At 41.9% G+C, this 11,491-nt stretch overlaps 1 protein-coding gene across 1 annotated transcript; it reads right to left on the bottom strand.

Moving 5' to 3' along the window:
• Positions 1–578: 578 nt before the first annotated feature.
• On the bottom strand, positions 579–10,065 carry slc6a7 (solute carrier family 6 member 7). Its single transcript, XM_080483464.1, has 14 exons — positions 9,737–10,065; positions 7,746–7,980; positions 7,188–7,319; positions 6,729–6,939; positions 5,865–6,003; positions 5,601–5,735; positions 5,411–5,514; positions 5,194–5,318; positions 4,181–4,293; positions 3,951–4,088; positions 3,758–3,857; positions 3,422–3,540; positions 2,736–2,909; positions 579–2,567 (listed from the first exon to the last, which is right to left on the bottom strand). The coding sequence occupies exons 1-14, from the start codon at positions 9,815–9,817 to the stop codon at positions 2,400–2,402; spliced, it is 1,974 nt and encodes a 657-aa protein (XP_080339590.1). The 5' UTR covers positions 9,818–10,065; the 3' UTR covers positions 579–2,399.
• Between the last annotated feature and the right edge of the window lie 1,426 nt (positions 10,066–11,491).

Raw genomic sequence — 11,491 nt, 5'->3', positions numbered from 1 at the left:
TGTTCATTCATCTCAGGTAGTTTTAGTCAGTATGGTCGTGTTTGTTTTGTATTTTTCATATGCCTGATTTCATGCATAGATAGGGCTTAAAAAATTCTCAACTGTCATACGATTTTCTTTTTGTAAACTTAAACTTTGCATACCGCTGATAACTGGTAATCCCTTAAACCTTTACCACTCATTCTGATCACGCACTATTAAGGTTTATATTCATACAATATTACCATATAAGAGTGACTCTTAAATTGGACTACAGTACACTACTCTCCTATGTATGACCACTGCCCCCTGTTGGCATAATGTACATATAACATGTTCTTTTTTCAACCCCCAGCCATTCGTATTTATGTTCCTGTGAATGGTAAACATTATGAATGTAGTTCATCAGCACGCTGCCAAATGGTTTGAAGCGTTTTATAACTGTAAAGAAAACCGATGTACCCTAAAGCCACAGACTTTACATCCCCACAACTCCCTTCTGAATAAAACAGGTAAAGAAGATGAATGAACCAATAGATGATGGTCAGGCCTGAATGATGAAGCAGATCAAAACAGGAGGAGACTTTTTTTTTTTTTTTAAGGACAATATATTTATTTACAGAATCATTCATTCCTCATTCCTGCCTCTGCCACACTGTTATGATGCTAATGTTGAAGAGCTGTAGAAAATTCCTTATTCACCCTTCACTGGTGTCACTTCTGAATATTGTGGATTACTAGAAAAAATAAATCCCAATTCCGTAGTGAAGAACAAGGAGCATTCACTCCAGTGAAATGGAGAAGGAGGGAACAATACAGTAGAACAAGTTCGTCGGGATCCTCATTTATAATGTCCTCTGTGCCTGCCAGGCTCATCATCACCCAGACAGGGATGCTTATGGGGGACAAACCAACATGATGGGAAGATTGAGCGGTTTGTGCCAGTCAGCAGGAGATACAGAAACACAATACATTTCAGAATCTTTCTTGGAAATACACGCACATAGTGCATGAACTCATATAATGCTGTGATTAACCTGATTCAGGTACCTTACCCTGGCACCAGCGACCCTGCTGTACAATAGACATGAGAGTATGTTTTACACAAGCCTCACATTTGTTCCCTGACTTGGCCAACATGTAGTCAAGCGCCTGCGGTACACAGGGAAACAGGACAAGGTGTCCAAGCAGGGGGGAATTCCACCACCGGAAAATCAGACATGGGGATGGTGAAATAGATCATGGAGGAAACGGATCAGAACACATGAGCTGTGTGCTCCACACTCGATCCAGCACATCCAGACCATCTCCCTGCTCCACCTCCTATCCTTGCGTACGTCAACAACAGGGGTTGGGTTGACCTGTCCGACCAGCAGCTCTTTGACTATTCTGCCCACAGCAGAACTACACACTGGTATTTGACCCTCTTTTTTTGTTCCTTGTATCCAAGATACCAAACATAAGTCTGTTAAACCTGTTGATGTGGTTTGTAAATACGCAAAATCGAAATGATCGTCAATCGGATTAAGCTCAGATCCCTGGTGTGTCCACATAATACATAAATAAGTAAAACCATAAGTAAACACCATTATGTGCTCTTCAAGGGAGTACAAAACAATACAGCGATGATCAAATGAAAGCTACCTGCTGATTAGTAAGGGGGAGAACTATCGACACCAGGTTCCAGCAAAAAGTGTGAACTGACATAGGCTGACTTATTGTTTCTGTATAACGTAGGCTTGTTGCTGTCAAAGAGAATACTGTCCCCTCTTGTATTCACTGTCTTTTTACTACTTCCAAGAAAACTATACAGTATTTCAGTCTTTTGTGTTTTAACATCAGTATTTTCAAAAAGTTTGTACCAGAAGTTCAATACCCTATACTTGTAAAAACCTGTGGCGTGCCTAATTTAAAATCCAACAAGGCATTTGGGTGTACTCACATACACAGAATTTTGTTAAACAGCTTGTTTGGCAACTTTATTTTATAATGCATTTATTCTAGAATTAAAAATTTGCAAACATTGACTTTTAAAGGAGAAAGAAGTCTTCCTGACACAGTGCAGCTGCGTCATCTTCAACAGATGATATCGCGCTCACGTCCGCAAATGAGTCAGTGCAGTGGAGTGAAAACAGCCGCCTTGTTGGCCGCTGTCAGTGAACTTTACATTGAACCATGAGTCAATGTCAATAAATAGGCACCATTGTAAAAATGGACACAGTTGCATCTTTACTTCTGTAACTGTATTCTACAAAATATATATTTTTTTAAAAAAGGATCTATGACAGTATAAATAAAGTCATTAACAAAATTGCACTGCCCTGCAGGACAGCCACCAGAGCCTTGCTGGGGCGGATAACAAAATAAATCCTTCTGTTTCTTGCCACTGAAGCTTGCGCTCATCACAGCTCCGTGTGCCGTTACGCCTGGCTTCCCTCCTCCCATGTCATCGCATTAAAGTCCATGTCAGTGAGTGTGACCGTGAACGGGCCCTCCACTCTCTCTGGCTCCATGTGCTCCTCTACCCTCCTGGTGGTTGAGGTATTTGCCCTCCAGGAATTCAGGGGTCGGATTGATTTCTGGAATCGCTGAAAGAAAAAGAAAAAAAACAGGAAAATAAGTCAGAGACGGTCACAACTCCACACAGGTGCTTTCATTTCATCTACTGATGGAGTTTGAGCTGTGCCGTCAGTGTGACCGTTGCAGAGGTGTAATCTGAGCTCACAGCGACACACTGACACAGCGGTGATACTGACGTCTTTCAGTGTTCCGGTTTCTTTGCAGATGGCTACAATGGCCCAGATGAGGATTTGTAGACAGCAGGTCGCGCCCATACACACACCCAACGCTTTCCCCCATCGAGGATACACATAGGAGCCATAATGGAGTGACGTGTTGTACATCTCAATGAAGATATAGGACAGGATGAACTGCAGGCACAAAGTAAACAGAAGGAGATTTCAACTCCAGGGGCAACACTGAGAGGGGCAGCATAGAAATGTTACAGGAGCAACTCAGATTGAATGACAGTTCCTGCTTTTCAATTATTTAACTGGCACAGTCAATACCTCAGCACAGTGGATCTAAAATGAGTGGTTATTTTTGTTATTTGTAGTTTTTTGTCCAGTTTAAAAGTGGATTTTTTTTTTTTTAACTGGGACAGCACAACGTTTCACCCCTCATCAAATAACAATGGTAGTAACAGCACAACAATACATCCTCTTTATCTTCTAACATCATGTTTTATGTCATAAAGAGCTATTAAAATAAGATTTTTCTTAGATTTGAAAAACAATTCAGTGAGTACATTGTTGAAATTGATTTGGATTGGGAGGGAAATTCAACACCGATTGTGAAAACCTTTTTGTCATAACATTATGAGGAAGAGGCACTTTTGTTATGGTGAATATTTCTTGTTTGCACGGTGTATTGTGATACTCACCAGCAAAAGAAACGGAGTGAAGAAAACCCAACACGCTTTGAAGTAAAGCAGCACTTTGGTGCACCAGGGAGGGCAGTGGCTGATCATGTCGATAATATCCTGACAAAACTGGTTCACTCCTGATATGGACATCGACGTGCAGACAAAAAGCTAATTAAAAACCTTGATATTGAATAAAAATATATTGTTGATACAATAATCAGAACAGTATGAAAACATTCAGTAATGTTATACAGCGGGCAAACCATTCGGTGTTCTTGAGGATTTTGATTAATGATGAGAAATTACGTGATTATGGGAGAGTAAATTGAAGGTGTGGGGAGTGAGATGGGATACCATAGAAGAAGGAGATGCCAATGCACATGAAGAGGGTGATGATGATGAGGCCAAAACTAGTGCTGAAGGAGTCAATGAGAGTGAACCAGTAAATTCCACCCTACAGAGACACAGGCAGGACGGGATACATGAGTATCAGCACACACAGCATGCACACGCACACACACTCATCACTCGGTAATAACACACTTACATTAGTCACTAACAGGAGGCCCATCAAGTAGAAGCAAAAACACAGAGCTCCCAGGAACATGGACTTGTGCAGCGTGTTGGTTCTGAGATGTGGAAACTCATCCAGTACGGCCGTAGTGATGCCCTCCATGTTTCCAAACTGTGAGGGGAAAAAAAAAAAAAAAAAAGCACCAGCTCTTCAGAGGTGGACTCAGACCTCATATGTCTGTATGGACTCTGTAAAGGTTTTACCAGTGTATCCACGCCAAGCATAAAAAGCATGATGAAGAACATGATGGACCAGAACACAGAGCCTGGAAGCAGAGCAAGCGCTTCTGGGTACGCAACAAAGGCCAACCCAGGACCTGGAAACAAACAAATATAAAGAAGAAAAAAATAAAAGAAATAATAATAATTATATAATTATTCCATTAAATGAAAAATAATTTCCACAGGTTTGAATCTTGTGTCTCTGGGCTTATTGTGCGCTCATAGATAAATAGGAATGGAGAAAATGTACGAACACAGTCAAATTAGAGCTTTCAAGCAGGAAAGTGTGAGACTCTGGAAAGACTCTTGTAGCCGACGTCATTCAAGATGGCAGCAGTTTTGGTGAAAGATAAGAAATGTACTCGCTTCAGGCACAAATAAATGTATGATATTTGGATTATGATGATGATTATTATTATTATAGGTGATTATAGAAGATGGAGAGATGAATTATTATCATCCATTATTATCTCATAGGCTCAAATTCTAACATTCCCTGTGGCCACTTATATCTTTATAAGTGGTGTAGTAGTGTACAAATCAATTGTACTTTCTCAATTGGTTTAGTTATATAATGATCCACTTGTTTGTTCCTTTTTTATTTGAACACTGATAGCAGTAAAAAGGTGTTATTACTGAACGAGGCCATGTTGCTTATTTGTCACGGTCATGTTAAAGTTGTAAACTTGGAAATGGGTTTTTCCCGGTAATGCCGATTATCCCAGTTTCTTACTGTGTAAATGTTGCTGAAACATCGATTCATTCTTGATCTAAATAGCTATCAAAGAACTAATAACTTCTTTTCTGGACTCACCGCTTTGGACATTAACTTGTTGAGGCTTTGTTATGTACATTTGCTATAATGTGGTCCTAAAAATGTGATCAGATTCTATCTAGAACACACCACTCTACTCTCAAGTGTTTTCCTAAATATATGGTAAATCAAATATCACATTGTTTCAGTGGTCTGCAACATGTCTCATAAAAAGCAATACCTGTATCTGCCACCTCGCCAACAGGCACTCCTTTCCGCCACGCCATGTGACCCAGGATTGAGAATATAGCAAATCCTGCAAAGAAGCTGGTGCAACAGTTTCCGGTGGTGATGACCAGAGTGTCCCTGAAATCAAAAGAGTCGTATTGAAGAAATTGGAGGATTTAAAAAAAAAAAAGCACAAACCGAACAAAGAGTGCAGCAGAGCCTCAGCTCACCTGATGACGTTGTTGTCAAACTTATTGTAAGAGGCCATGGAGAGCAGCCCTCCAACGCCAATACCTAGCGAGTAGAAGACCTGTGAGGCTGCGTCATTCCACACCTGCATTGTTTCAGACGGGGACATGCTTTAAGGGGCTCGCAGTCATTTTCAAGGCAACATATTTGCAAACTCATCATCAGAAGTACCTGTGCATTAGCTAACCGGCCCCAGTCGGGTGTGAGGTAGAACGCGACGCCCTGAAGTGACCCCTCCAGTGTAGCGCCTCTGATGATCAACACAATGAGCACAAAGTACGGGAAGGTCGCCGTTACATAAACCACCTGAAAGCACAGCCACACGATCGGTCAACAAAATACAGCAGAAAAGAGACTGTATGTGTGTGTGTGTGTGTGAGTGTGTGCATTTTTTTTCTCTGGGGAGCAGACAGTACGGGCATTGTGCAGAGTCACCTTGCCAGAGCTGCGGATGCCCTTGAGCATGCACAGGAAGATGATGATCCAGGCGACCAGGAGGCACAGGGCCAGGGACCACCGGACAGGACCCGGGTCGTGAAGACCTTCACTGTGTACTACACCCAGCACACGCTCGCTGGAAGGTGACAAGTCACACCTGGATTACGTACCTGAACACACCTTTTTGGCACACTTTTAATGTATGACCAGAGGGCAGGAAAACAGGGCACGGTTGTCAGGCTGCATCACCCAAAGGAGATGTGATGGCATTCACTCTCTGACAGGCTCATACTTTCTTTTATAAAAGTTCTACAATAGGGTAGGACTATAATCTGTGACGTTAAAACACCTACGATAAACTATTTCAAAGATGTTTTTCATAATGTTACGGAATGCATCAGACTTCTTTAAGGCTTTATAAAGTGCAATATTTAATATGCAATACACTGTTAACAGTCAAACGCCTTTACAGCTCATCTTCCCCCTCAAAAATATTTTGTTAAGAAGGTTATAAAACTCTTGAATAACAAGTGCAGTGCTCCTGCTTTAGATGATCAGCTAAATAGTTGTTTTGCGGTTGTGAAACATCATGACGAGGTTTGACGGACTGACTGTCCATGATGTGAGGGTTCTATCTGAAGGTACAGCCAATAAAATCAGTGCACCTTCATTGTAAACAAGTGTTTGAAAGTTTGCTGTGTGCACGCCTTGTTCAGAGAAATGTAATGAACATGTCACAAAAGAATGACAAATGACTATATAAATATTTGCAACGCAACTTGGGAGTACACAGTCCATTTTCCCTCTATGGGGTTTACAAATTAGGAGTTTGATTTCCTGCTGTGCGAGCCTGGTACTTACTTCCAGAAGATTTCCGTGGGGCTGAGAGGTTTACCAGTGGAGCTATTTCCAGTGGTGCTGTTGGCACATATAGCTGCGTTGGAGACATGGTCACATGACCAAGGCAGAGGGCTCTGCAATGAGCTGCCCAGGTAGTAAAATGTCCATGCGATGATGACATTGTAGTAGAGACAAACCAGTATGGAAACGCAGAGCATCCCAATTCCAATACCTGCACCAAAAATACACAGGAGGTGTGCATGAAAAACTTCTAAAGTAAAATCATTTACACTTTTGCAGGTGAATGTATTTGAGGACTTTGCGCCAACAAGCCTCTGTTTTATTGTAATTTAATTTTCCAGACTGGAGTAGAGCATTAATACGGAATTGCAATCAAACACCAGCACGATAACTAATGATGCGCTACTAAATTACAGATTATGTGTGACATTGATTGCTGGATTGAGAGGAGGTCATTACCTTTTAGCAGAGGGCAGCATTTCCACACGGTGATCGGACCAGCCGCGCCATACTGACCCAAACTCAGCTCCATGAGGAAGAGCGGGACGCCCGTAACAAGGAGCATGATGAAGTAGGGGATGAGAAAGACACCTGTGCAGATTGTAAACATGTTTTCATGTATGCATGCGCGCGGCCTGTAGAGGCAGGTACGCTTCGACTACTGCTGCTATTTACAGGAGGTGGTGTCCCAGTCGAGCTCCAACATGTTTGATGTAACGTACAGAAAGGCTGGGAAACAAAGGCCGACCACATGTCTGGTGTGTGATCAAGGGTAAACACACCTCTTAGAGGATTAGATCGTGCTTTGTGTTGTGGTTCATAGTTGCTGTGCAGAGCTCTGGACTGAGTGTGTCAAATAAGTTGTCATGATCAGGAGGACAGCTCCCGCCCCCGGGGCAGGGCAAAGAGTGCCTCCTGCCTGAACGACTGGGACAAATCATTACACAGGCACCCACATAGGCATTAAAAGCATTTGATGCGACCGTGGGCGGGGGGACATGCTTGTATGCTGCTCACCTCCACCGTTGCGATAGCAAAGGTATGGGAATCGCCACACGTTGCCCAGTCCAACGCAGTATCCGATGCAGGAGAGCAGGAACTCATACTTTCCACCCCACTGTTCCCGCGGGACAGCGGTCGGAGCAGTTCCAGGGCTCGGAGCTTGGAAATCGATCTGCTGTGTTGGTGAAGTGGTTGTTGTTGGGGCGTGGCCGTTTGGAGTGACAGAATGGCCATTTGTATGCACTGAATTCTAAAAATTATAAAAAAGAATGACACAGAATCTGTAATTATTATTCCGATACATCTGACATATTACAATTGTGGTGTTGAAGAGGATTTCCCTGGGTGGAGCTCAGTCCAGTAAATGTAAACAAGCTTATTAGCAGACTCTGGACTGTCTGTTCCTCTCCCTTACTGCAAGTCATCTACCACCGAGCAAGAAGAGAAGTACTTTTTAATGTCAGGTCGAGGAAGTATGACAGAGATAATAACATGACTTCTGCTTTTTGCATTGAAGTCATCACTATGTACCAGTATTTCACTTCAAAAGAAGACGGATGGATGTTGGAGGCATTGTCCATAGTTTAAAAAAATATACATATATTTTCAGTTTGCACAGAGAGAACACACTAATGTGGTGGCATAGAAGCTAAATTATTTAACAGTAATTTAGTGTATGTGTCGGCCTCTCAGTATTTGCCCTGTGACTCGTGATCTGCTCAGGGTGTATCCTGCCTCCACCCATAGTCGGCTGGGATTGGCACCAGCACCCCGTCATTGCAAATTCAACATCTATGACCACTTTAACCAACTCAGAGTCTCAGAAAGTCTCGATTCACCAACCAGCCATCTACTCTTTTTTTTTTTTCCATCATGAGATGATGGCATGAATAATCCTATATCAAACAAAAATACTCAATATTATGTTTAAGAATCCCACAACTCCGCCAATTAGTTGGAACCATACTCTTTTTGGTTTAGGAAGTAAAAAAGCTGTTACAGGTAGAACACGGGAACATATTTTAAAACGGTATATTCTGAATATCAGTCGACCCTGGATTAGTTATGTGAAAGATACAACGATATATTTTTGTTTTAAGTGATTAATGAGTGTGAGGTCATGATGGGATGGAGTGAGAGGAGAGTTAGACTTAATTTTGTCATGATTATTTATTTTTTTTATTTATTCGGTAGAACCTAAAAGGTGTGATCCAACTAACAGCATCGCTCATGTTTTAGAGTGCCGGTTTGTTTATGATCAAAAAACTCAGCATGACAATGGAAATGCACCCGTACAAAACAGCATCCCACACAATCAGAAAACAATGAACACAAATGAAGGTTTGACGTTAAGCAGAAAGCCTCGTGGGAACTCCTCAGAGCAAAAAGTGGCTCATACAAAGAACACGACTTGCAAATGTGAGTTATTGACCTGCAAAGAAAAATGTCACTGAATTAGAAAAACATGAAGAAAGATGTTTACAAAACTGAGAGAACTCTACTCAGTGATGTAGCATGTTTGCATATCAGCTTCCCACCATAGGATATCAAAGTTAACTCTGATCCTCTTCACATTATATGAAAACTTATTTTAATTAAGAATTCATAACCCTTTTAAAAGGAGGACGACCTTGGTGAAAACGTTGCCTTTGTTTTCAATTTCTCCATCTTGTTGCTGAGAAAACAGACCCCACCTGCGGCAGAGTCTCTATCTACATATTTATCTGTACCTGGGAGGTAAAGACTCCAGGAAAAAGTTAGTGTAAACAACGTCTGTTGAACGAGGGTCCGTTTTTATCTGCGTCTGCTTGAAGGAAAGCCTGTGAGCAATGCAGACAAACAGGTCCGACTGCCTCTTCCAGACAACTAGAAACTTTCCTGTGCGCACCGACATGTGCCGGTAAACAGCCGGTAAACGGTTTGAATGTGGCGTGACGTGGTGTTTTACAGCCGCACAGAGGGACAATAGACAGGGACTCCATAACAAAGCTCCGCTCCGCTCCTACCTGCGCTGCGGCTGCGGCTGCGGCCGCTCCGTGGGGTCCAGCGGGGCTCCCCGGAGCCGATTTACCGCCTCGATCCTGCATTTCCCCCCCTAAATTACTCTGGTGGAAGCTCACTGCTCGTTCCCGGAGGCGCTTATCCGCATTGTCGCTCGGTTCCGGTCCTCGGAGGTGCACCGAGGTGAAGTCAGTGTGATCGGTAGCGGACAGACATCAGCGGTGACGAGGAGGAGGAAGCAGCGCCGGTGGGCGGTGAGGTGAAGGACTCAGGAGGCAGTGCGCAGGGTACAGGTGCGAGGGCAAGCCGCTCCTCCTCCCGCTCCTCCAACACTGGGCGGTTCGTTCAAGTCATATCAATATTTGTTTCCCAAAAACAACCAAAACATGGATACTCAAGAGTTTCACCTGCCCCCAGAGGAACTACACCTTTGTTATGTGGCTTTGAAAAAGCAGCAAAGCTTTATCTATTTACAAATAAAAGAGTGTATTCTTTTTCTGTAACCTGGTACTTCAAGTATGTGTGTTTTTGTAAATGTTCATAAGTCAGATAAATCTGTCTCTTGAAGTCCCGCAGCGCACGGACGCACTAAACATCATTAGTTTCTCAATTTTTTTATTCCATTCATTGACAACATTTTTTTTGTTTGTTTTTTAGTTTTTTTTTACTAACAAACTGAACAATTCAATACAAAACAAAACAAAAGTTTCCAAAGTTAAGAATAAATTGGAGCAGAAGGAAGAATAAAAACATACAACACAAGCAACAAAATGATACGATATCATGCGTCTAAATCAATGCTCAGTAAGTATAATTTGGATCCTACTGACTCCACGGATGTCAAAATAACCTCTGAGCATTCATTACAGTTTATTTTGAGTTTCAGTGTAAACTAAGATTCCCTGAATAAACGTTCTGCACACCACATCATCCCAATAATCCAATGCTTCAGGATAATGTCAGGTTATAGCCTCACGATTTGGATCAAATTGTGGGCGAAGCTCATTTTGCCACAGAGAATAATTTTTTTCACTGTAAATAAAGGTAAACGTGGAAGCAGTATGGATTACATTACTTTATACAAAGTATAAGAAAAGAAAAGAATGCAATATCTAATAAACTTGTTATATTCCAGTTCTTTTGTGCTCTTCTTAATGCAGTAAACCTGAATGAACCTGCTGACCTTAGCTGTGCTTAAACAACAGAACTACAAACCTTTTGGGATACAAGCAGCTCTAACTGATACACAGCAGTGAACTGAGCATGACGTTTAAAGGAAATGGAATCCTGCTAAATCTGATCTTATCAAAGAGGGCTGATCATCATGCTTCATCTCACTTCATAAAGCTTAACAAAAACAGTCGCGGTGGTAAAATGCACAGAAACAGTTTCGTTGCAGACTTGATGGGCTTTTCCTCCACTGATGAAGATTTAGTTGTACTCCTCAATCAAGGTGTGTTCAGAGACTCAGCAAACGTGTTTGCCTTTTATCAAAGCCAGATCTTGAGTACGTATGGCCTGACAAATATGTTGTGCAGTCACTCTCAGGCGAATGAATGTGTTCTTAATTCTTCATGTTGGTTCTTTTCTAACATTTTAAAACCGTGCAATGCAATGCAATGAGAGTGCAAATTTTTTACTGCTTCAAATGACAAAAAGTCTACAATACAAACTTCTCTTCTATTTTTGTCAAATGTAATGAGATCACTGGAAATGTGTTGGTCTCTAGAAGAAAGTGTCAGAAATACTGCATGACATGA

The sequence above is a fragment of the Lipophrys pholis genome (assembly GCF_963383615.2).
Source record: "Lipophrys pholis genome assembly, chromosome: 16".
Classification (NCBI taxonomy): domain Eukaryota; kingdom Metazoa; phylum Chordata; class Actinopteri; order Blenniiformes; family Blenniidae; genus Lipophrys; species Lipophrys pholis.
The sequence above is the reverse complement of the archived record's forward strand: the minus strand, read 5'-3'. Positions and strand labels throughout refer to the sequence as shown.